General features: G+C 45.3%; 1 protein-coding gene and 1 long non-coding RNA gene across 6 annotated transcripts in view; one reads left to right on the top strand and one right to left on the bottom strand.

Annotated features, from left to right (window-relative positions):
* ECE2 (endothelin converting enzyme 2) overlaps positions 1 to 26,938 on the top strand; it is a 125,097-nt gene that overhangs the window by 58,067 nt on the left and 40,092 nt on the right. For all 4 annotated transcript variants that reach the window (XM_056565657.1, XM_056565656.1, XM_056565658.1 and 1 more), the window contains 7 exons: positions 4,648 to 4,863; positions 5,696 to 5,820; positions 14,935 to 15,081; positions 21,730 to 21,795; positions 23,146 to 23,334; positions 23,563 to 23,705; positions 24,727 to 24,841. In XM_056565657.1, the coding sequence (XP_056421632.1) occupies positions 4,648 to 4,863; positions 5,696 to 5,820; positions 14,935 to 15,081; positions 21,730 to 21,795; positions 23,146 to 23,334; positions 23,563 to 23,705; positions 24,727 to 24,841 (1,001 nt within the window). The remainder of the gene's footprint in view (positions 1 to 4,647; positions 4,864 to 5,695; positions 5,821 to 14,934; positions 15,082 to 21,729; positions 21,796 to 23,145; positions 23,335 to 23,562; positions 23,706 to 24,726; positions 24,842 to 26,938) is intronic.
* Positions 199 to 23,175, bottom strand: LOC130361940 (uncharacterized). Of its 2 annotated transcripts, XR_008891208.1 has the most exons (4): positions 23,064 to 23,175; positions 6,273 to 6,409; positions 4,606 to 4,756; positions 199 to 1,092 (listed from the first exon to the last, which is right to left on the bottom strand). It is a non-coding gene; the product is annotated as an uncharacterized LOC130361940 (long non-coding RNA). The 2 variants fall into 2 exon arrangements; XR_008891207.1 differs by lacking the exon at positions 23,064 to 23,175 and having other exon boundaries at positions 6,273 to 7,078.

The following is a 26,938-nucleotide window of genomic DNA, read 5'->3' as shown; positions in this document are numbered from 1 at the left end:
CATACAACCCTGAACTTTTCAAAAATGATCAACAGAATCCCAACCCTCATCTGATATATTGATTTAAATATTTCAGGATGGAACACTGTTCTGTGTTGTCAAATTTAGTAGTCTAATACTCCTCCCATTTCTAAATGTGTTTGCTTTCTGTTATATATCAATCACAAAGTTATTACTGTACATCTAGCTACTAACATAGCCTAGTACAATTTGATTTGTTAACTAGTTCTTAATGCGTTTTTTTTTATAGTTTAGTGGGGACAGCTGCTCAACACCCCTACTGTTATCTGATTCTGTAGAAACTATTTTGTTTCAGAGCCAGAACTTAACTTGTTTGCCAAGTGAGGCTCCAAAAAGGTGGAAATGACAACAAGAATGTTCTTCACACTGTATATTCCTAACAAATCACTTGAGAAAGTAGGGATAGATAGATAGATAGACAGTTTCCAGTAGAGTAGCACTAAAAATTATAGTATGTTGGGTGCCAGATCCGAGATCATATGTAATATGAGAAAAAGTAAACTATAATAAATTAAAACATATAGTATACATATATTGCCAAATTAGGCGCATGTGTGGATTGGTTAAATGGGGATTCTGTTTACTGCCTTTTCATGCACATTGAATACATACTGTACAGACACTATGAGTATGGTATGATGTAACTTATTGTTTCTTTTTGTATACAGTATGTACTGTTTTAATATATTATATTTGACACTTATATTATATTTGACACTTAACACTTTATAATATCTACACATACGTTAATTGGTTACTATGTATTTGCCAGTTGCTTGATAAAGGCTCTGTGATAGGGCTGAAATGTTGCCTTTTTCACATGGGTAAATAAAACACTTTCTATTTCTGCAACCCATTCAGAATGCTATATTTTCAATTTAGACAGCTAGGTAGATTCATTTTAAAAGAGTAATCCAGGCAGCAATCTTTTATACGCATGTTCTTCACTCCTGTGCCATGCCAATATTACAGAGCTCCAGTCCCTGCTGTGCAGTTCTTCCCGGTTCAGGAACGTGATGTCACAGACCTGGTCAGCTGATAAGTTGCCACAGTGGTGTCTTGCCTCATCCCCTGATTGTACATAATTGAAGGAATAGTTATGCTATCATCAAATTTATAAGGATGATTTAATAGTAAACCTGGGAATACAGCCTATTGTAAAACCTCAGTAATTCACAATGTAATTTGTACAGCTGCATGGTCCTCCAGTGTCCATTCCTACCTCTCTTTCACAATTTATAGTTCCTGTGTACAGCAATTATGTGAGTGTATGAATCAAAATGTCACCTTATATTCGATTTAAAAACATTATGATTATTTGAAAAAATGTTTGACATGATGTCCAGACATCAAAAGTGTAAATCACACTGGGTCTCAATCCTGAGAACATTTGCGATTGCGAATTATAAGCCAGTGAACAGCATGGCAAAGCCCTTCGATTCCTGGCCAGTCGCTCTGTCTCATTGACTGCATAGATGTTACGCCTAGCGCTCCGGGTCCCCGCTCCTCCCCGGAGCGCTCACGGCGTCTTTCTCCCTGCAGCGCCCCGGTCAGTCCCGCTGACCGGGAGCGCTGCACTGTCATGGCCGTTGGGGATGCGATTCGCACAGCGGGACGCGCCCGCTCGCGAATCGCACCCCAGGTCACTTACCCGTCCCGGTCCCCTGCTGTCATGTGCTGGCGCGCGCGGCTCCGCTCTCTAGGGCGCGCGCGCGCCAGCTCTCTGAGACTTAAAGGGCCAGTGCACCAATGATTGGTGCCTGGCCCAATTAGCTTAATTGGCTTCCATCTGCTCCCTGCCTTTATCTGACCTCCTCCTATGCACTCCCTTGCCGGATCTTGTTGCCTTGTGCCAGTGAAAGCGTTTAGTGTGTCCAAAGCCTGTGTACCTGAACTTCTGCTACCCATCCTGACTACGAACCTTGCCGCCTGCCCCCGACCTTCTGCTACGTCTGACCTTGCCTCTGCCTAGTCCTTCTGTCCCACGCCTTCTCAGCAGTCAGCGAGGTAGAGCCGTTGCTAGTGGATACGACCTGGTTGCTACTGCCGCAGCAAGTCCATCCCGCTTTGCGGCGGGCTGTAAGCCTTCTTTCAGGAAAGGCCTTGTCTTGGGCCACACCGCTCTGGGACCGCAATGATCCTGCCACAGCCACAGTCCAGGCCTTCTTCGCTGAACTCCGGAGTGTCTTCGAGGAGCCAGCCCGAGCTTCTTCTGCCGAGACTGCCCTGTTGAACCTGGTCCAGGGTAATTCTTCCGTTGGCGAGTACGCCATACAATTCCGTACTTTTGCTTCTGAACTATCCTGGAATAATGAGGCTCTCTGCGCGACCTTTAAAAAAGGCCTATCCAGTCGCATCAAGGATGTGCTGGCCGCACGAGAGATTCCTGCCAACCTCCAAGAACTCATCCATTTGGCTACCCGCATTGACATGCGTTTTTCTGAGCGACACCAAGAGCTCCGCCAGGAAAAAGATTTAGATCTCTGGGCACCTCTCCCACAGCATCCTTTGCAGTCTTCGCCTGGGCCTCCCGCCGAGGAGGCCATGCAAGTGGATCGGTCTCGCCTGACCCAGGAAGAGAGGAATCGCCGTAGAGAAGAAAATCTCTGTCTTTACTGTGCCAGTACCGAGCATTTCTTGTTGGATTGCCCTATCCGTCCTCCACGCCTGGGAAACGCACGCACGCACCCAGCTCACGTGGGTGTGGCGTCTCTTGGTTCCAAGTCTGCTCCTCCACGTCTCACGGTACCCGTGCGGATTTCTTCTTCAGCCAACTCCTCCCTCTCAGCCGTGGCCTGCTTGGACTCCGGTGCCTCTGGAAATTTTATTTTGGAGTCGTTTGTTAATAAATTCAGCATCCCGGTGACCCGTCTCGTCAAGCCGCTCTACATTTCTGCGGTCAACGGAGCCAGATTGGACTGCACCGTGCGTTACCGCACAGAGCCCCTCCTCATGTCTATTGGACCCCACCTTGAGAGGATTGAGTTCTTCATTCTCCCCAACTGCACCTCTGAGGTCCTCCTCGGTCTGCCTTGGCTCCGGCTTCATTCCCCCACCATTGATTGGACCACCGGGGAGATCAGGAACTGGGACTCTGCCTGCCATAGGAAGTGCCTCTCCCCCCCTCCCAGTCCCGTCAGGCAAGCCTCTGTGCCTCCCCATGGCCCCCGTCCTGGTGTCACACTGCCCCGTGCCAGGCCTCGCCCTCTGCCCTCCCTCCCCATTCCCACTCCTGCTGTACTGCCTGCCGTTGAGGAAACCCTCCATTCTTTCCCGGTGTCCTCATCCCAGGGGAGGCAGTTACCGGACAAAGAGAAGGGGAGACCTAAGGGGGGGGGTACTGTTACGCCTAGCGCTCCGGGTCCCCGCTCCTCCCCGGAGCGCTCACGGCGTCTTTCTCCCTGCAGCGCCCCGGTCAGTCCCGCTGACCGGGAGCGCTGCACTGTCATGGCCGTTGGGGATGCGATTCGCACAGCGGGACGCGCCCGCTCGCGAATCGCACCCCAGGTCACTTACCCGTCCCGGTCCCCTGCTGTCATGTGCTGGCGCGCGCGGCTCCGCTCTCTAGGGCGCGCGCGCGCGCCAGCTCTCTGAGACTTAAAGGGCCAGTGCACCAATGATTGGTGCCTGGCCCAATTAGCTTAATTGGCTTCCATCTGCTCCCTGCCTTTATCTGACCTCCTCCTATGCACTCCCTTGCCGGATCTTGTTGCCTTGTGCCAGTGAAAGCGTTTAGTGTGTCCAAAGCCTGTGTACCTGAACTTCTGCTACCCATCCTGACTACGAACCTTGCCGCCTGCCCCCGACCTTCTGCTACGTCTGACCTTGCCTCTGCCTAGTCCTTCTGTCCCACGCCTTCTCAGCAGTCAGCGAGGTAGAGCCGTTGCTAGTGGATACGACCTGGTTGCTACTGCCGCAGCAAGTCCATCCCGCTTTGCGGCGGGCTCTGGTGAAAACCAGTAGCCTCTTAGAACCGGTCCACTAGCACGGTCCACGCCAATCCCTCGCTGACACAGAGGATCCACTACCTGGAAGCCGAATCGTGACAATAGACTAATGGAATGAATGAGTTGTACTTGATTGACAGCTGGTGAGTGAAGCGAGCACTGCTGTGCACTTTACCGATTTAAAACTCAATCGCAACGGGTCTCAGTAATGAAACCTGGTGCAATCTAAAATTTTGATGTCTGGACAATATGTCAAAAGGATTTTTCAAATGACAGTAAACCTTTAAGTATATTTTCATTTAGTGGCACTCTTATCCCCATGTATGCAAATATCTAGATATATATTGTAGGGAGTGTCACTATAAGGCCAGGTTCTCATCTATGTATTTAAAGCTTTAGCAAGGGGAGGCTACTGGTCCTTTGGGCTTTGATGGCTGGGAAAAGTCAGGAACTATGGGACAACTGGCTTGCCATATAATTATGGCTGCAGCGCATAGGATAGGTTATTTTTTTTACCATTATCCATTCTGCCCAGTTTATTTGGTATAATTATATTTTGCATTTTAACCACTATCACATTTTCCATTAGAATCCCACAACATTACCATCTACACTATTTAGCGATTATTTCAGCTACCTTTATTTAATATAACATTTTGTTGTGCTGTCTAATCTTCAGACAAGTCCCGATCGCTGTGTCTCTCAGAGGCCTGTGTTTCTGTAGCTGGACGTATACTTGATTCCCTGGACAGAGATGTGGATCCATGTCAAGACTTCTATCAATACTCCTGTGGGGGTTGGATGAAAAGAAACCCGTTGCCTGATGGACGGTCAAGATGGAATACATTTAACAGTATATGGGATCAGAATCAGGCTGTACTGAAACATATACTTGGTGAGATTTGTTAAAAAATTGTAATTTCATAATTTGAGTAAATAATTTAAACTACGGTATTTGCTCTTGACCTTTTTTTTTTTTTTTTTTATAACAACGATACTGGAGAATTGCCATTTATGCAATTCCTTAGTATATTGCCTCTGGCTCCTTAGATCCCTGCTGAGCAGCTGATTTTGCCAGATAAAGTCAACTGATCATTGGAACCCTTGAATTTGCCAGATAAAGAGCCATTGCATTCATTGGCCCCCTGGCTCATAGAGGCAGGCCCTAAGCAGGATACACCCCTCTATAATTTTTGTACACTGTAATAGGGTGTATGTTGGAGGCTGTGCTGATGAGACATCCTGTCAACAACATGTACAAGTACACAAGAGTAATTAATCAATTGAAATTTTTCCACTCTATTTTTTTACCTTGTACTTTCTCCCTGATGTCAATTTCAATTGCGGAAAAAGTATCATATTATTGCGCAATGTATGATGACTGTGCATATTTTTTCAAAGCACTTGTAGCAAAGTGTCTAAAAACTAACTACACTTCAACCATAGCCTCAATACAGGCACAAACAACTTCATAAATTCCTCCTACAGTGTCCAATAATTTCTTTTACATGAAAAAACCCCAAATAGCAATTGGCAAAACCAAAATGATTTTTACATATGAATAGAATAATGGGAACTGTAGAGCTTGAACAGGGTGGAAGATTGCATATGTAGATTTATGTTCTGTATCTTGGAGGAAAGAAATGAGAGTTCAAGCCACCTTCTTCTGAGTGAGCTAATAACAGACATTGCCTAATATTTAATTACTATATTTTTTCCTAATTCAGAGAATGCTACATTTAACTCTAGCAGTGAGGCGGAGATGAAGACACAGCGGTTTTATCTCTCCTGTCTGAAGGAGCAGAAAATTGAGGAGCTGAAAGAAAAACCTCTCACTGACCTCATAAAGAAGGTGACATATTAGCTTTCACATATATACTCTGTGGACTTTTTGTCTTTCTTCATTCTCTAAAATCTTACAAAACAAAAAAGGTTTTACTTAATTGCTGTTTTTACTGTCTTCAGTCGGCAACCTCAACTCAATTTTAAGCAAGACCTGTTTAAATAGAGATATCCTAAGGCCATGGCTACATTTTGACTTAAACTATGCAGTCCTAACCAAAGGCTGGTCACAGCACTCAAATCCAATGAAGCATTTTCTATGAGCTGTTTTTTTTATTTTTTATGTTGCTCAGTATGATAATTCACACATAGCAGTTATCAATGTTTTTTCTCCCAGGTCAGGTATGCATGAGATTTAGAATGCACATTAGGCAGGCTAACATGTAAGAAATCTACCAGAGGAAAGTTTTGTATTGGCAAAATGTTCCATGGCTAACAAGAAAAGTAGTGTTTTCAGCTTACCAGAGAATTGTATAATCTGTGGCTAGACAGAGGGGATCTATCAGTGGCACTGCTGGCAGCTTGCATGTCTGTAGTATATTCTGTGTGTACACTCTCCATTGATCACAACAGATAGGTCCATGTTTATTAAAGGATTACTGTCATAAAAAACAAAACAAACCAAAAAAACCTTTAGACATATTGCCCAGATATGTCAAAAGTTTTGATCATACTGGATCTTACCTCTGAGACCTGCTGCATTTGTGGCATCACATTTGACTCCCCCACTGTCCGACAGATCCGACAATCTTTCTGCATAGCCTTATGCAGAAAAAAGATTGCATTTCATTTACAGCTGGAAGTATGCATATTAAATCAAAAGCCCAAAATTTTTTTTATGCTATATACAAGGTGATTCAAAAAGGATGGTCTAAAATTTTTCCTTAGTATGCTTAACTGAGAAAATATAACACAAATGTATTAAACAAAAATACACACTATCTATCCAAGTTTTATCTATCCACTACAAATGTTCAATATTGTGTCCATTGGGGACTCTTGCCAACATATCCTTGGATATGGATACACCGAGTGATTTAGCCCCACAGAAAGATGTTGCAGGGGTTTAGATCTGGTAGTTTTGGAGGACACTGCAATTTTGGTTACTTGTTGTTTCCAGCATAGCCAATCCAACATTCAGGCATCTCGAGCATCCAAATGGAAATGTGGACCATCCTGCAGATAGACTATGTTTGACAGATCTGCCTTTATCTTTAGTATAAACTATTCCGTTAATACGGCCAGGAAGGAGTGGCCATTGACAATGTCCTTGACAAAAAAAAGAAGGGACCGTAGATTTTACTGTTCCTGTTTATTGCACATAACACCTTTACTTTTTAAGGGGAGGGGAGGGGGGGGGGGGTCTCTCTCATGTGCCCAATAAGGGCACATAGCTTTTCTGAGCCCCAAATTGTAACAGTGTGGTGTGGTGTGGTGACCTTCCCTCTGAGATGAAAGGTAGGCTGAACAAAAGTCTGTCAGGAAATTTGTCCTTTTCCACTCTGGCCTGTGTGATGAGGGGTTTGGAAGGGCAGATGTTATTAACCCTTTGTGATCGTGATGCCAGGGTTTGGTTGACCTGTACACCACCCGAGTTGGACTAGCTTGTCCTGTGCCAGGCACGGGGCAAATAATCACTCCGGTACAAGGTTACGGTTAACTGGTATGCTTTACTGAGGTAGACAAGGTGTTAAAGTACATACAGCTCAGATCGGCATTAAGGAGATGCAGGGTGAACTTAAGGAAGTTTATCGGCTTGCTGGGACTTGTAGTTGTAATTGACTTGACTGAAGCAGCCACCCCTGACCTCACTATAATGGGGACAGTTTAGAGAGATCCCATTGGTCACTGTTAAGTCACCTGTTCACCTTGCATACCTCCCCTTGACAACAGGGTTACTAAGGACATTATTTAAAGGGACAAACGCCTCAAAAGATTAACCAACATATGACCTGAGATTTTATAGTCCTTAGGAAGAATGTTGACCCAGGGGAACACTGGAATAAAAGCCACCACACAGGATGGGCAGGTGTACAGAATAACAGATTCTGTACTGGGCCACCACAAACTCCCCCTCTAAAAAGAAACTGTCCACGGCGTAACTTCCTGGAGGGTAGATGATATAAAGTGACCACTGGGGCCACGTAATAACAGAAATAGTAACAAAAATAGTTCCTTGGGCATTTGTACGAATGTCCTTCACAGGGCTATGGAAATAGAATTGAGAGATCATGTGGCGTTTTCCTTTAATTTTTTTTTCCAGAAGAGTCGTCACATACTCCATTGGCACAACAGAAATGATGATAGAATGAAATTAACTGTGGTAATATTGATTGTGTTATTAAAGGGTTATTGTACTAACACTTAACCCTTTAAATATTGACAACAGTAAGCAATGGCAATAACAATGGTATATATGACATTTGAAACATTTTAGACATTACACTGACTAGATATTTGTGCCAGAGGCTTCCTACCCAGATGCCTGTGCTAATGGGGCCTGTCGGCTTGTTTTGCTACTTCTCCCGGAAAAAATAGATTAGTAAATGTACTGACTGTACATTAGACAACAATGGGGGACATTTATCAATGTTTGCTTATGTATTCCTTTTTTTAGTTATTTTTTTCTTACTATTTTTTTGCTTATGTGTGACTTATTTATCAACTGTTTTCAGCCTGTTGATAAATTCTGTTCACTTAAGCACTTTCTCTTTTTTTGCTTTGGTAGTGGCTTTTTCTGCTTCATGTCTGAGCTGGAGTAAATTTAGTAGGTTTTTTCATGCGATGCGACTTTGTTGCGACTTTCGCACTTGATAAATCTCTGACCACTGCAAGTCAAAAATCACTCTTTGCTTTGGTAAGCAAGATTTTTATTTTTGCTTAGGACACTGAACATGCAAAAAGTCGCAGAAAAAAGAGCGTAGTCGCACGTGTGCCTTTTTGCGACAATTTTAAGCAAAAAAAAAACAACTACTAAATGCTTTGATAAATGTCCCCCAATGACATTCCACCTTACGTGCTAGTTCAGGTTATCAGGTACTTTCAGTGGCCACTCAGAAAAGTCCTGTGCACAGTGGACAGGAAAACAATTAGTATTAATAATATACATTTTATGGACTGAAGTATATATATGTATTAGGGATGTAAGAAAAAATCGATTCGCGCGATTATCGCGATTTTTTGTTCCGCGATACTGAATCGATTTTAAAATTCTGAGAATCGATTTTTTTATAAATTATTATAATTAACATTTCCTGTATTTCACTCACTGAGTCACAGTCCTATTTGTCTGTCTTATTTTTTTTATAACACTTAAACTCCTGACCACTAGTTGGCAGTGTACCTGTTATCAGCTCTGTCCCACTCGCAGGCTGCTACCGCGAGACTACAGACTCAGAACAAACAGGAAGGAGAACGTACGCACTCACAGGACAACTCTCGCGGTCTTTCTCAGCTAGAAAAAGTTTTCCCAAGCTTTTAATAGGGAATATCGCGATATATCGTGATATATCGCCAACATGACAGTATCGCGATATATTGCGACATATCGAATCGCCACCCTGGTATCGCGATTCGAATCGAATCGCCAAATTATTGGCGATTCACACCCCTAATATGTATACTGACTATGAGATAACAGTCCTAGCTTAACACTGTACATTAATTTACTTTCTGTACACAATGACCCTGATTTACTGAGAGTGTTGTGTAGGTTTCTTTGTGGGTCTTAATTCCCTACAATTTTTTTCCCACGGTATTTACTAAGGTTCCCTACATTTTCCTCTTTCCCTACATTGTGCTTTTTTTTTTACACATGCTCTGATCTTTAGGCTTTTCCACCACATTTTCTGTGGAAACCTTAGTAAATATGTTTTCGTGAAAACACGCCCTTTTTGTGACCACGCCCCTTTTGTGACGACCACATTTCTTAGTAAAATGGAGTTAGTCTGTTTTTTTTATTTTTTTTATTCTGGCACAAATTCTGGCGCAGACAGAATTTCTGGCGCAAAACCTGATAAAACATGTCGGGTTTGCAATAGTAAATGCGGGCCAATATGCAATATATACATTACCGTACTCACTATTATACATTGATGCTTATATCCACTCTCTGACTGTACACGAAATTATGCAGTAGATATACGTCTCTTAAGACTAAACAATCCTGACATAATAGAACACCGTTCCTTACTGACTATTATATACATGGGATTTGTACTACCTCTCTATCTGTACATGAAATTAGGTAGGAGATATATTTACCTCTAGGCTATACAATTTTATACCCTCTATTATATACATTAGTGTCAGGATTCGGCAGGCTGGAGGTGGATCCTCTGTGTCAGAGAGGGATTGGCGTGGACCGTGCCGGCGGACCGGTTCTAAGTTGCTACTGGTATTCACCAGAGCCCACCGCAAAGCGGGATGGTCTTGCAGCGGCGGTAGCAACCAGGTCGTATCCACCGGCAACGGCTCAACCTCTCTGACTGCTGAGATAGGCGCGGTACAAGGGATAAGACAAGAGCAAGGTCGGACGTAGCAGAAGATCAGGGCAGGCAGCAAGGATCGTAGTCAGGGGCAACGGCAAGAGGTCTGGAACACTGGCTTGGGACACGCAAGGAACGCTTTCACTGACACAATGGCAACAAGATCCGGCAAGGAAGGGAAGGGGAAGTGAGGTTAAGTAGGGAAGTGCACAGGTGAACACACGAATTAGAACCAGGCGCCAATCAGTGGCGCACTAGCCCTTTAAATCGCAGAGAGCCAGCGCGCGCGCGCCCTAGGGAGCGGGGCCGCACGCGCCGGGACAGAACAGAAGGGGAACGAGTCTGGTAAGCGGGCGCGTCCTACATCGCGAATTGCATCCCGGCTAGGGACATTATCGCAGCGCTCCCGGTCAGCGGGTCTGACCGGGGCGCTGCGAACAGGAGAACGCCGCGAGCGCTCCGGGGAGGAGCGGGACCCATCGCGCTCGGCGTAACAATTAGTCCTATATTCACTAGTTTAGTGCATTTTATGGCAATGAGGTATATGTTTTTTTCCAATTAGAATACCTCCTGCACGACTGCAATCACTGAAAGAAAAACATTAGACACTATAGGCATTTGCATAACCACACTATGTACACTTTATTACAATGTTACCCCAGCAAATCACTTCTCATCAATACTAGGTAGTGCATACATTTGTGCAATAAACAACAAAACCATATATTACTTGACTATATGGGTCATGGTACCGCTCTACAGTTCCAGGCAATTAAGAGTTTGTAGTAAAGGATCACGGCCTAAGCTGGGCATACAAGCTTACAAATTTTGGTTGCGGGTGTAGTTCTTGGCAAGTTAGCCAGGTACATCACTTAAACGTTGCGAAGAAAATCTGACAAACAGCAGTGGTACTCCACAAATTTTTTTTAGTCTGATGACTTGATCGTAGAACAATAAACTGGACATGGGACACTCACCCCGGATATTTTCTATCCCAGTTCCGCTGGTCACCACTCTTACTCGGCTGGGACATATAACGGGGACCACGTGACTATACCCCTTCCATGGGGCTGACTCTAGTGTTCCATGACACCTTAGAAACATTGGAGTGAGAGATAGTGGGACTGACTGTGACCACCATCTGAACCGCAGCTGCTTGCGCCACTGGGGGACAAATCGTCGAGGCACTTTGGTTGGTGCCCGGTGGGTAGGCCAAACCTCCTCCATACTAGGAGTAGGCCTGGGCACATCTGCAGACTTCTTCTTGGCTCCTTGAACATACTGTGGTGCCATCGCAGGAACCTCCGGCACAAACTCTTCTTGCTTATCCTCGCCCTTCATCTTGGGGCAGCAGACCAAAAGGATCAGCATTCCAGTCCTCGGAAGAGAAGTACACAATGGGGAGCTGTGTCAGATTTTTGGGTTGGGTTACAGCTGCCGCCCATTCCCCTTGTGCACTCTGGATCGGTGTGTATTCTACAATCTCCCAGCTCTCTAGGGAGTGTAGCTGGGTAGGAAGATAGTCCCTTTTCACTGCTCTTCTGTTCACTAACATAGTGCCACCATGGCAGCAGTCCATCATCCTGCCGAACCCCCTGACTTTATCAAACTTTATCACAGTAGCTCTTAACCTTTCCAGATGTGTTTCTCCAGGCTGATGATGGTCTAGTATCCGGATGTACACGTTTTCTAGATGCTTAGTGTCTCTCTGTTGCCCCATGCGCAATTCATATGGAAGCTCTTTTAGGCCATATTCCCTTCTTCTCTGCTCCCTCATCTCTGCCAGTATGGCAGCCATACAAGCCTCTCGCTCAGCCCTCTCTGACAGGGCTCCAGGGACTGGGGGATGCTCTTTTCCAGAAAGGGGCAGTAGATACTGGTGCATGTACCGGATTAACTGTGGCTCATCGCTAAATACTCACTCTGGGAGTGGGGGTGACTTGGGGTGTACTGTGGGCTTCTGGACCTGGCGGGGCAGACTTGGGGCTGGAGCAGGGTGAGGGAGTGGAAAAGGCGGCCTCAACTGGGGTACTCACTCCGGATTCCTCGGTGTACATCTCTGCCCAGGATCCCCAGGTCCGATGGTGTGGTAAAAGCCTCACTGGCGACGCTCCACGGGATGATGCGGGTGTTCCGCCCTCAGGAGTTGCTCGCCACTGCTCATCATTCTCCGGCAGTGGAACCTTCAGACAAGCTTCTTCTCTTTCCAGCGACAGCTTCTGCAGCCGATCGGCAAGCTCCTGGAAGACTTGAGCTGCGGCCCCTGCTACTAGGCGCCATCTTGAGACTCACGGGTCTCGTGGTCTCTTGTGCCTCCGTCATCTTACTCCGTCCACTGACTTCCAGCAAACTGAAGAGGCCCGGCTGCCCTCCGCTTCTTATAGCAGTCTTCGGCAAGATGTCCGCCGGCCGGAAGTTTGTCATCAGATTGGCCGCGGACCGGAAATTACTTGGCAGTGCCTCCTCTTCAGTAGCTCTCCCTGCAACAGGGGACGGACCCTTTTGGTTCCACATTGGATTGGGAACCGAGGCTTGACTTTCACGTCCAGGGGTGGGACACTGGTTTTTGCAGGACTTGTTTGCGCACTTCTCCTCCAGCAGTTTAACCCTTTCAGGTATGGCAGCAGATGAACACAGACTTCTTGCAGGCACAATAGCCAGAATAAACTTTTCTTCTCCCCCTCTTTTCACAAGCGCCTTTCCACATATGACTTTTAAACATAGACGGTCCCGTACAAATTTTGGTGGAACTTCTGTCGAAAGGACATGTGGTTTTTCTGCAGTACTGGACACAGTTCAGACTGGGGAGGTATTTTTGTATAAGGCACACACCCATATCCTGTTCGTAGGACGCCAAAAGTTGTCGTGACGGGTATGGAAGGGCAGATGTTATTGACCCTTTGTGATTGTGACGCCAGGGCATGGTTGACCTGTACACCACCCGAGGTAGACCAGCTTCACCTGTGCCAGGCACAGGGCAAATAACCACTCGGGTGCAAGGTTACAGTTAACTGGAATGCTTTACTGAGACAAGGTGTTAAAGTCCATACAGCTCAGATCGGCACTAAGGAGATGCAGGGTGAACTTAGGGAAACTTATCGGCTTGCTGGGACTTGTAGTTGTTATTGACTTGACTGAAGCAGCCACGCTTGACTTTAGCAATTGGCAGGATTGACTCTGACTGACTACTTGGACTTCTGGTTTAGTTTCTACCTTGCAGCTTTGACTTTCACTACAGGTGCAGGGGTTAACTTGTGGTAGAAGCGTGGTTGCAGGACTAGGCCTCAGGTCTCCTTCTGGATCACACAGACTCCTCAGCTCCTCACTTCACTGTACCTCAGCTAAGACTCAAGAAAGAGAGCTGAACCCTGACCTCACTATATAAGGGGGACAGTTTATAGAGATCCCACTGGTCACTGATAAGCCACCTGTTCACCTTGCATACCTCCCCTTGACAACAGGGTTACTAAGGACATTATTTAAAGTGACAAACGCCTCAAAAGTTTAACCAACATATGACCTGAGATTTTATAGTCCTTAGGAGGGATGTGGACCTACGGGAACACTGGAATAGAAGCCACCACACAGGATGGGCAGGTGTACAGAATAACAGATTCTGTACTGAGCCACCATACCTGCAAGTCAACGCAAAAGTCAGTTTGTCATCTGGTTTCATCTCCTGAAGAAGATGTTATCTGTATGGCTTACAACACAGAAGTTTTCGTAAAATACACCATTCCATGGTTTGCGGCACATGTAGTTCCATACTAGTAAACCTTGTATACTTTCTAGGTCTATACCCTAGCTCAAATCCCGTTCACTGCCTTTTCTGAAGTCTTCAGGTGACCCAGACTTTTCCCATGACATAAACACTGAGTGGTTTCTAATTGCTTACAGTACCAAAACGGGTTATCAAGCTTAGGGTTATTTAGTTTTGAGAAAAGGCATCTTAGGGGCCATTTGATTACAATGTACAAATATATGAACGGACAGCAGAGATCTTTCTAGTGATCTTTTTATACTTGGGCCGATATCCATGACAAGGAGGCATCCTCTGCGTCTAGAGGGAAGAAGGTTTTACCATCATTACAGACAGAGATTCTTTACTGTAAGAGCAGTGAGACTATGGAACTCTCTGCCACATGATGTTGTGATCAACTGAATAAACAAGTTCAAGGGGGCTTAGATGTTTTTCTTGAAAAAATATAGTATTAAACGTTATGGATACTAGATTTATGGGAATAGAATGTTTTGATTGCCATATTTGAGTCGAGAAGGAATTTTTCCTCTCATGGGGCAATTGGCATCAGCCTCATATGGGGTTTTTGCCTTCCTCTGGATCAACACAGTAGGGGTTTAGGTTGAACTCGATGGACCTGAACTGGTTGCTCTGGGCCATTCAGCCAATTTTGCATCGATTTTCATACACTGGCCATGGACCACTGATGATACTGGTCTTTATGTATGCATAATCCTTTTTGGAATCACCCTGTAGTTTATGAAGCTGCAAATTTAAGCACTACATTGTTTTTCTTTTACCAACATCTAGTTTTCCTTTGTTTGATAACCCTTCACCAAAACACCAGTTGTTCTGTGTTTGTAATGTCCATTGTTTGCAATGTCTTTTGTGCATTAAGGTTGGTGGATGGAACATCTCAGGTAACTGGCGGGGTGATAATTTTATGGCTGTGCTGAAGACTGTCTCAGGGACGTATCGGGCAACCCCATTCTTCAGTGTCTTTGTGAGCGCAGACTCAAAGAGCTCAAACAGCAACATAATCCAGGTAAATGCAATGGTCCTCATTTACTAACAGGGTCAGGTTTCATTTTGTGGTGTTACATTTTTTGTACTTAAATTTGAGTTCTTGAAAAAAAACAATAACATTTTCACTCATAGAATGTTATTTTAAAACACATTCCAAATAGGAAGCATATTAAAAATGAGTGGTTAAGTTGCTGTTTGTGTTTTCTAATCAGACAATCTATTTTTGTGTGATAGTTTCCCTACATTATTTTTTTGAAAATAGTTAATAAATATGTGGGGTTTATATGCTTATTTAAAATCATGCCCCTTTGTTAGGGATTCTTGTGGTTTTGTCAGGACGTTTATGGATTCCTGGAGCACCATGGCACAAATGTTGCAAAAAAGTTGCACTAGGCATGCGCCAAAAAGAACCCATAAAAACAGGTCGGTTTCAATTTAGTAAATCAGGCCCAATATGACAAAAAAAACAAGTCCAGTGTTCTCCCACCCATTCTGCAAAGACCATACAACACCCAGCAAGTTTCTTGCATGAGCCCTTTTCTGTGACTTGTACACAGAACTTGCTAGGGGTCATACGGTTAACTTGGCAACTGTACCTCCTAATGTGAGCTGCATCTATCTTCACCAAACTTTGCAGAACCTATGAAAGACCAATGCTGGACTTATACTTCACATGGAATCTGTCAGATGGTTTCACATAGTCTAACTAATCATAGCACTAGCTAGGTTGGTGTAAAAAGCACTTTCTCATTTCTACTTTAGATATGTGAGCCAAGAAATTTTCATTTTCTTTAAATATGCAAATGGAGTCCATTTTAGGACATCGTCAGCGGAAACTCCGTCCAGTTTCAGGCAAAACAGCATCCCGCCTCCTCCCTCAGACCAATCTCTAGTAAGTCATCTGCCACAACTCCCGCCTCCATCATCCGAAACTCCAACTCCATCCTCCGTCATCCCTGAGACGAAAAACTTCCTGCCATATAGCAGAGCTGAATCAGTGTCGGCTCTCTGCTATACGGGTTCTGCTATACATGCTATTCAGTGTTGGCTCTGCTATACAGACTCTGTAGCACATGTAGTATCTGTAGTACACGTGCAAGTTTCACAGTTCACAGCGTTGGCTCTGCTATGCGGCAGGAAGTTTCATCTGAGGGATGACGGAGTTTTGGAAGAGGAAGTTTTGGATGAGGGAGTTGTGGCTGATGGATGATGGTGATTGATGTGAGGGAGAAGGCGGGATGCCGTTTCGCCTGACGCGGGATGCAGGGGCGGATCCAGAGTCGAGTCTCAGGAGGGGTACTATTAGAGTATTTTGTCTTGGCGGACAGAAAACAAGATGTTGCTCACGGAACTTACAATATTATTAAATGTATCATACAGTCCTAACCTTGTTTAAGGCTCTTAGGCCGTGTTCACTTGTCAGAATAATAATCAAATATACCAATTGCCACAGAATGGGAAAGTGCTAAAGAGGTTTTTACCATTTAAAACTACAGCTGCCAGTATGACCTAAGCAGTGGTAAGGGGATGCTGGGAGTTGTTGTTTCACCCATCATTACTGCAGAACTTACAAGTGACTCCAGCTCTGATAGGACATAGTGAGGAGAATACAGAATGATATCAGTGACTACAGGTGACGTCTTCTCTATAGTCTTTCCTTATCTAATTCAGATGTACATACCGCTAGGAATTGTTCCAGCTATATTTTCTCTCAGCAGAACTTGACGCCCAGATGGTTTCTATGTCAGCGGATTCTGATCCTCTATATGAAAACAATAATTATTATAATACTGCCAAACACTGTATTCTTCTAATACAATACCGCCACACACCCTCTGAATATAATTCTGACACACTATACCCCCTGAATATACATCACACTGTACCCTCTGAATATAATACCGCCACACACCGTACCCTCTGTATATAATACTATCACACACTGCACCCTCTGAATATAATACTACCACACACTGTGTTCTCTAAATTTAATACTGCCACACACTGCACTCTGTGAATATAACTTGCTGTGCAGTGCACCCTCTGAATAAAATACCCAAATGTTTTGTGGCCCATAAAAAACGTACCACCCAAGAAATTCCTCATAATATACACTATACTTCTGAAATACAAAACACTCTGTGCCTTCACATATAGTAATAATGCCCCATCGTGTGCCCCTACATATAATAATTATGACCCGTCCTGTTCCCCCCACATAATAATAATGCCCTCTGTCCTGTGCCCCTAACATATATTGCCCCCTGTGGTGTGCCCTTCACATATAATGCCCCCGTTCTTTGCCCCTCACATATAATGCCCCCATCATGCGCCCCTCACATATAATGCCCCGTGCTGTGCCCTTCACATTTAATGCCCCTGTTCTTTGCCCCTCATATATAATGCCCCCATCATGCGCCCCTCACATATAATGCCCCGTGCTGTGCCCTTCACATTTAATGCCCCTGTTCTTTGCCCCTCATATATAATGCCCCCATCATGCGCCCCTCACATATAATGCCCCGTGCTGTGCCCTTCACATATAATGCCCCCATTTTTTGCCCCTCACATATAATGCCCCCATCATGCGCCCCTCAAATATAATGCCCCCTGTGTTGCGCCCCTCACATATAATGCCCCCTGTGCTGTGCCCCTCACATATAATGCCCCATCCTGTCCCCTCAGGGGGCATTATATGTGAGGGGGACAGCACAGGGGGCATTTTATGTTTGGGGCACATGACAGGAGCATTATATGTGTGGGACACAGCACAGGGGGCATTATATGTGAGGGGCACAGCACAGGGGGCATTATATGTGAGGGGCACAGCACAGGGGGCATTATATGTGTGGGGCACAGCAAAGGGGGCATTATATGTGAGGGGCACAGCACAGGGGGGCCCCCTGCCATGTGCTCTTCCCATATAATGCCCCCTGTGCTTTGCCCTGTAGCCCCTCACATTAAATATTCCCTTTTTCCAAGTTTTTAAATCCCCCTCCCCCTCCTCCTGTACAATATAGTTCCCCAAATCCCCTGGGCCCTGAGCATACTCTTCACTACTTACAGTATGCGGGCTGCGGGGGCAGGATCTCCGGGCGCCGGCGCGATGATGTGACGTCATCGCGCCGGCCTCTAGTGGATCGCGTCCCCGCAGCTCACACACTGTAATCACAGCGTGTGGGTGGAAGTTTAGTGAATGGTGGAGCTGGAGCTAACAGCTTCGGCTCCACCATGGAAGCTGGTGGGGCGGGTGCTGCATACTGCAATCTCGGGGGGGGGGCAATTGCCCCGTTGCACCCCCCCTGGATCCGCCACTGGCAGGATGGAGTTACGGCTGACAACTGACGATGTCCTAAAATGAGCAGCAAGTGCCCACAGGACATGGCCAAGATAACCCAGTATTTCTACCCACTATTGCTGTTTGACAGTCTCTGTGCCACGTGCTGTAATTGTGGCCCTTAGCAAAATTAAAAGTAGGGCCATGGGTCGTTTGATCTGAAGTAAGTACATAGAGCTGCATTACAAACCACAAGTGGCTGTGGCCACAAATGTGAAAAATCCATTCAGGATAAATTTCTGCTTGCTATTGCATTACATTGATCTATGCTATCTGCACTCGATTGCTAAGGACTGCCTAAGGCAGCCTTCAACAATCACAGAGCCAGAGAAGCCCAAGGAGCAGAAGTCCTCGGGCTTCCCTAGCAACCCATCGTCATCCTGCGATTACATGTGGGGGGGGGGGGGGGGGTAGCGATGGGACCACTAGACACCAGGGAATAACACCATTTAATGTTTAAATGGCATGGTATTTAACTAGTTGTATGACTGACATCGAAGCGATCTCTGATGTCTGTCATTACTGGCAGATGTCAGCTTCTGATAGCAGCGGTCATCTGCCTGCTGTGATGCAGACCTGACCAGCGGGCCCGCTTCAGGTCTGGTCATCTGACCCATGACATATATATTTGTGGGTCGGGAAGGGGTTAAGCAAACCCTAAAATGCATCTGGCTTATAACCATGTTACAGCGGATCTGACCTGATCAAATGTAGTCACCTAATACATCACATTTACACCTGTGAATACAGGTGAGGTGACTGTGGATGTTCTGTTTCATTTTCTTCTCCATCTAGTAGGGATCGACCGATTATCGGTATGGCCGATATTATTGGCCGATAATCACGATTTTGGGCATTATCGGTATCGGCAATTACCTTGCCGATAATGCCCCCCGCACCGCCCCCACCGCACCACGACCGCCGACCCGCCGCACCGCACCGCGACCGCCCCCCCGACCCACCGCATTGCACCCCCCACCGTAGTGCTGGGCGGTATACCGGTATGGATTTTTGCCCATACCGCTATACCGGTCGGGCCCCTCCCCCACCCTCCGAGTCAATAAGAAAAAAAAAAATGATAATAATAAACTTACCCGTAATGGGGGTGGTCCGGGCCATCCATCCATCCTTCCTGTAGTGTCCGGCGCCATTCCGGGTGGAGGGTGCACCGGTACGGGCTGTCCTTCTCCGGGGGTCCTCTTCTCCACTCCGGGCAGGCTCCGGCCCAGTATGCTGCATAGACGCCGCTACGCCGTGACGTTAGGTGCGTCGCTGCGCACGGGCGTCACTGCGCAGCGGCGTCTATGCAATGTACTAGGCCGGAGCCTGCCTGGAGTGGAGAAGATGACCCCCGAAGAAGAAGGACAGCCCGGACCCTTTCACCCACCACCCGGAATGGCGCCGGACACTACAGGAAGGAAGGATGGATGGCCCGGACCACACTGACAGGTAAGGGAGAGAAGCGGGTGGCGGCGGCGGCGGCCTATGGCACCGCAAAAGCCACTGCAGTGCATTGATTTAAAGTGCCCGCTTTAAATCAATGACCTGCAGCGGTGTCGAGGGGGGATAAATAGCCAATAACTAACCTCCACCGATTATCGGTATCGGCCCTAAAAAAACGATATCGGTCGATCCCTACCATCTAGTCCAGACAACTTCCCCATACTTCTGCAGTTATTGCCTTCCTCCCCACATATACTGCTTCCTATACCTTTTTTAATCTCATATACTGCTTCCTTTAGCCTCCTCACTCTCATATACAGTACTGCTTCCTATGCCCCCTATATACTGCTCCCTATGGCCCTCTGTCTCAAATATACTACTCCCTATTTCACCCCTATGACATCATCACTCAGTCCAGCCCTTGAAAAAAAATACGGTAAGGGTAGGGTCACAGGTAGCGCACCCTCAGCGAATTTGACGCTGCAGATGCGCTACGCCCTGCATTGTCTGCTCGTAGCAGCAATCGGCTACTACGAGCAGACACACAGGGATTGCACCACAATTTCCAAGTGTAATTTTTAAGCAAAATTAAACTCGGAAATTCCACAGTGTAAACCTAGCCTAAGTGTTTTTTGCCAGTCAATGGGTTCTTTGCTGCCCAAACAGCTATAGGAGCACTTGCACAGTACTCCACTCAATTTGTGCAAATCTTGGATGAATGCATTAATGTGCCTGTGGTCCTGTAACTGTTCTAGGGCCCTGCGGTTGGGGGCTCTGGTAAGTGCCCAGTTTGCTAACAATACCCCTTCCTCTAACCCCATCCCTAACGCCGGCCCTGGCTGTGCAAATAGAAAAGCTGGGAAGTCCTGTGGACACTTGCCACTCATTTGCATATTTAAAAGAAATTCCGATTGCTCGGCTTCCAGGAACAAGGTCCCAAATCTAATGCTATGCATGTGAAGGCATTTTTAACCCTCTACCTGCAGCTGTGATTAGTTACATTATGTGAAACCATCTGATATATTCCCTCCCAAATGATCGGTTTCTTACCATCAAAGGTGCTTTCCCACCATTACAAATTAAAGCATACATATGCTATTATTTCTAATCAGTGGTGGTCCTACAGCCAGGATCCCCACTGTTTCTCAGATTGAAGACCCCACAAAGGCCTGTTTTTCACTCCACATCAATGCTCCCATCCATCCAGCATGCTAAAAATTAGCAGGACGGCTCTATTAATTTTAAATTCCGTGCACAGCAGATAGACTAGAGTGCCAATGTGGAAGGAAAAGGCCAAACAAACCTTGGAACTTTTGTTCTTGGGATTGTAGGGTTCCCAAAGACCAGACTCCATTAATTATAATGTTATTCTAGTTATATTCAATATCTTTATGCAGAGAAGACTAGAAAGGGCTCAATTGATGATTTATAGCAGGATCCATAAGACAGTCTATGATCAGTGTAGAACAGTATAATTGTCAGGCTAAGATAATTACTGAGTTTATCTTCTGCAGATGACTAGAAGAGAAGTGGCTTTTCGGGAGAGAAGATAGGAATGTGTGTGGGAGGTGGAAAGTAAAGAGACATGCGGCAAATGTGGCAAAGGTTTTGAATTCACCTGCTGAGGTTGGCGAGGGACTGTCAAAGTAAAGAATAGGACTAGAAACAGTAGACTCTACCACAAAATCTGTATCAAGGCCCCCAGCTAAAAAGCCTATGAGACCCTATTTCTTGCACACCTAACTAGAAATAAGAATGGATGGGTAGAAAGGGACAATGATTAGAATTGTAGCCAAAAAGTTCATGAAGAGTGAAATGTGGCTGGGGAAATATTCTGTGATAAATATTGTATACATTATTTTCCCTCAAAGATCTCTTTTTCTTCAGGTAGATCAATCTGGACTCTTTCTTCCGTCAAGAGATTATTATCTAAATAGAACAGCTAACGGAAAGGTCAGTCACCGTGTCACAGTATGCCTTTCATGTCTTTAACCCCTTCCCAACCCATGACATACATGTACGTCATGACCGGAAAGGTTTTCCCCATCTATGACATACATGTACGTCATGCAGATACTGGCCGCTACTCGAGGCATCCCGCCACGCCCGGTAAGATGGTGGCTATCACTAATAGCCAGCCATCTTGCCTCGGGACCTAGGGGGTTTAACCCTCCTCCACCCCCTCACAGCGATCGCTCCTATCAGCTAGTCAAATCTGACTAGCTGATGGGAGTGTTTAGCACATAAAAATCCTAAGCAGCGCGGTGTGTGTATCCCAATCATGGGGATAAGGACACACTCACTGCTCTGCTAGGAGACCCCAGTGTCCCTTACCCGTCCCAAGCTGCCGGCATGCTTCACTTTAGTTGTACAACACCTAGTGTCCAAAACCTGTTACTGCATGTGTTGTGCACTAGACACTAGGGGGAGCTGTTGTACAGAAGTAAAAAAAATAATATATATATATCTCTATCTATCTATCTATCTATATATATATATATATAGATATACGTGTATATATATATATGGGGGTATGTATATATATATGTATATATATATATATACATATATATGCATATATATTATATATAAGTGTATATATATGTATATGTTTAATATATATATATATATATATATATATGTTTAATATATATATATATATATATATATATATATATATATATATATTCCAAATTGGATTTTCCCCCCAAAAAATGCTCATAATAATATAAGCCTTCTGATGTCGTAAAAAAGTAAAAGAATGTTTAACAAATGATGCCAGCATAAAGTAGGCATGTTGTGGATGTGAATTAATAACTAAATTTATTTGGCATGACTACTTCTCTTACAAGTAGAGAGTTTGAAACATAGAGAAATTAAAATGTTTCAAATTTTTCACAATATTTTAGAGTTTTTCACAAAAATTGCTTAATGTATCAACAAAAATTTACCACTAATATAAAGTATAATAAAGTACAAAAAAATACTTTGAGTCAAATTTGCCAGGTAAAAGCAGTCTAAAGTTATTACCATTTAAAGAGACATGTCAGATTTGAAAAAAACGGACTGGGTCATGAAGTCCAAAACTAGCTGGGTCATGAAAGGGGTAAACCATATTGTTCACTTATATTACAACATTGAGTTATGATTTATTATCTAGTTTACATTTGCTCGATGTATGGGTATCTCATGTTACACAGGCTTTATTACTTTGTACTCACTAGGTGTCTAATGGAGGAACTATTCACGCGTAGGCTTGGTCTGTGCAGTGATACAGCAGGCGCTTGATTTCTCTGTTTCCAGGTGCTTGCTGCATATCAGCAATACATGGTAGATGTGGGGATGCTTCTTGGGGGCTATCCTGGCTCCGTGGAAATACAGATGACCCAGATTCTGGAGCTTGAGACCTTGCTAGCCAATCTCACAGTTCCACAAGAGGAGCGTCGGGATGAGGAAAAGATTTATAATCGAATGACGATGGCTGATCTGCAGGTGAGATCTTGTCATTAAGTAGAATACACTATTAGCTATTGGACACAGTATTTATTTGCTTATTATGCACATGTTCTATGTGATTTTCAGAAACTAAATTTTAAACAGCAGTTCCACTTTTGTCATATTTCCACATAAACACAAGCTGCCTCTTTGTAAAACACAATTTCCATGGCTTTAAAATGCATACATCTAAGTCATATTAAGAATTGTGTACTATTTTTACAGAACCTAGCACCTGCATTTGACTGGGTGGATTATCTGTCCTTTGCGCTGTCACCTTTGGAGATCAATGACACAGAGCCTGTGGTGGTTTATGGCAAGGAATACCTACAGCAAGTATCAGAACTAGTTAACAACACAGACCCAATGTAAGCGAATGTTTACTATGTGATATTAAAACCACTTGTGATTCATGTTAACATTTCCCTTAACTTTATCCCCAAGTGTAGTATTTTGTACAAGGGTGCATTCACACCATGTTTTGGGTATATGGCATCTGGATCCAGCACGAGAATTAAAAAACCTCTGCCATATCCCCACCGTACCCGCTCCGTACCCCATTTATTTCAAAGAGCTGGACAGTGTCAGCTAGTGACTCCGGTCGGCTAATTTTTGGACTGTATCCGTTTTTTTTGCCGGACTGAAAATCGTGGTCTGCTGAGGTTTCATTCCGGCAGCAAAACTGATACGGTTCAAAAATGAGCCCACCAGAGTCACTAGCTGACTCCATCTGGCTCATTAAAGTGAATGGGGTATGGCACAGGTCCGGCATGAATAACGACTTGTTTTTAAATTTTCCCACAGGATCTGGCTGCTGTATAGCCAAAACGTGGTGTGATTGCACCCTTGTTATTTTATACAGACTTGCATTTATTATATTGTCCATACAGCAAATTAACAGAGAACAGTGGTTCAGAAATTGAGGTTAATCAGTCAATTTAAATAATATTTAAGGGGTTTTCCCATCTCATAAAGTGATATAACTAAGAAATGCCATCACTACCTGATTGGTGGGGTCTGACTGCCAGAAATGGATTGCAGTGTAAGTTTAGTACAGTGGCTCTCCGAGGCACCTGTTGAGCAGAAAATTACAACTTAGCTCCAATCAGCTTTTAATACACTTTAGAACAATGTTTCCAGGTGAATGTAGGACCTCCCGACAGTCCACTGATGACCGTTGTCAAGAAAAGCAATGTTAGATTTTAAAATGCCCGATCATTTTGAGGTTTGTTATGTCTCCACAAGTGTTCCATTCTCTGTTAAGTCTAGCTCAAAGGTGCTCTGCACAATGGGCAATGATACATTTTATTACCTTATTTTATTAATCAATGATTCATGAGTTCCTATTTCTTTTTTATTTTATTTTCATAACTCCTTTATCTCTTACAGCATATTAAACAATTACTTGATATGGAACCTGGTTCAAAAGATGTCCCCCAGTCTTGATTCTCGTTTCGAGAAAGCCCAGGACAAACTACTTGAGTCACTCTATGGTGCAAAAAAGGTAATTCTGAAAATCAGTTTTCCTTACTTTTATAAATAGTTTGTTGCAATGTAAGCAGTGGCAGATTATAATGTGGGAGGTTTGGGCAGTTGCTCGGGATGCTAGGGGTCCATGGGCATCCAAATCACCCATTGTCATAACACTTATTATTGTAAGTTTATTTAAGTGGAAAAAAATTATCTCAAACCTTCCAGTACTTTTCAGCTACTTTATGCCCTTAAATGGGGTACTTCACTGCAAAACAATTCTTTTTTTTAAATCAACTGGTGCCAGAAAGTTAAACAGATTTGTAAATTACTTCTATTTAAAAATCTTAATCCTTCCAGTACTCATCAGCTGCTGTATGCTCCACAGGAAGTTCTTTTCTTTAGAATTTTCTTTCTGTCATACCACATTGCTCTCTGCTGACACCTCTGTCCATTTTAGGAATTGCCCAGAGTACAAGCAAATCCCCATAGCAAATGTTACGCCGAGCGCTCCGGGTCCCTGCTCCTCCCCGGAGCGCTCGCGGCGTCCCTCTCTCTGCAGCGCCCCGGTCAGACCCGCTGACCGGAAGCGCTGCACTGACATTGCCGGCGGGGACGCGATTCGCATAGCGGGACGCGCCCGCTCGCGAATCGCATCCCAAGTCACTCACCTGTCCCGGTCCCCGGCTGTCACGTCCTGGCGCGCGCGGATCCGATCCTTAGGGCGCGCGCGCCAACTCTCTAAGATTTAAAGGGCCAGTGCACCAGTGATTGGTGCCTGGCCCAATCAGCCTAATTAGCTTCCACCTGCTCCCTGTCCATATTACCTCACTTCCCCTGCACTCCCTTGCCGGATCTTGTTGCCTTGTGCCTGTGAAAGCGTTTAGTGTTGTCCAAAGCCTGTGTTCCAGATCTCCTGCTATCCCTATTGACTACGAACCTTGCCACTTGCCCCGACCTTCTGCTACGTCTGACCTTGCCTCTGCCTAGTCCTTCTGTCCCACGCCTTCTCAGCAGTCACTGAGGTTGAGCCGTTGCCGGTGGATACAACCTGGTTGCTACCGCCGCAGCAAGACCATCCCGCTTTGCGGCGGGCTCTGGTGAAAACCAGTAGCAACCCTAGAACCGGTCCACCGACACAGTCCACGCCAATCCCTCGCTGACACAGAGGATCCACATCCAGCCTGCCGAATCGTAACAGTAGATCCGGCCATGGATCCCGCTGAGGTGCCGCTGCCAAGTCTCGCTGACCTACCCACGGTGGTCGCCCAGCAATCGCAGCAAATTGCCCAACAAGGACAGCAGCTGTCGCAGTTGACCGCCACGTTACAGCAACTTCTGCCACTGCTACAGCAGCAACCATCTCCTCCGCCAGCTCCTGCACCTCCTCTGCAGCGAGTGGCCGCTCATAGCCTCCGCTTGTCCCTTCCGGACAAATTTGATGGGGACTCCTGACTCTGCCATGGCTTCTTGTCTCAATGTTCCCTACATATGGAGATGTTGTCGGACCAATTTCCTACAGAATGGTCTAAGGTGGCGTTCGTAGTGAGTCTTCTATCTGGAAAGGCTTTGTCTTGGGCCACACCGCTCTGGGACCGCAATGATCCTGCCACAGCCACTGTCCAGTCCTTCTTCGCTGAAGTCCGTAGTGTCTTCGAGGAACCAGCCCGAGCTTCTTCTGCCGAGACTGCCCTACTGAACCTGGTCCAGGGTAATTCTTCAGTAGGCGAGTACGCCATCCAATTTCGTACTCTCACTTCCGAATTATCTTGGAATAACGAGGCTCTCTGCGCGACCTTTAAAAAAGGCCTATCCAGTACCATCAAGGATGTGCTGGCCGCACAAGAGATTCCTGCCAAATTGCAAGAACTTATCCATTTGGCCACCCGCATTGACATGCGTTTTTCTGAGAGACACCAGGAGCTCCGCCAGGAAAAAGACCTTGATCTCTGGGTACCTCTCTCACAGTATCCTTTGCAATCTACGCCTGTGCCTTCCGCCGAGGAGGCTATGCAAGTGGATCGGTCTCGCCTGACCCATGAAGAGAGGACTCGCCGTAGGGATAACAATTTATGTCTGTACTGCGCTAGTACCGAACACTTCTTGGTGGATTGCCCTATTCGCCCTCCAC

The sequence above is a fragment of the Hyla sarda genome, chromosome 3, assembly GCF_029499605.1.
Source record: "Hyla sarda isolate aHylSar1 chromosome 3, aHylSar1.hap1, whole genome shotgun sequence".
In the NCBI taxonomy this organism is placed as follows: Eukaryota; Metazoa; Chordata; class Amphibia; order Anura; family Hylidae; genus Hyla; species Hyla sarda.
The sequence above is the reverse complement of the archived record's forward strand: the minus strand, read 5'-3'. Positions and strand labels throughout refer to the sequence as shown.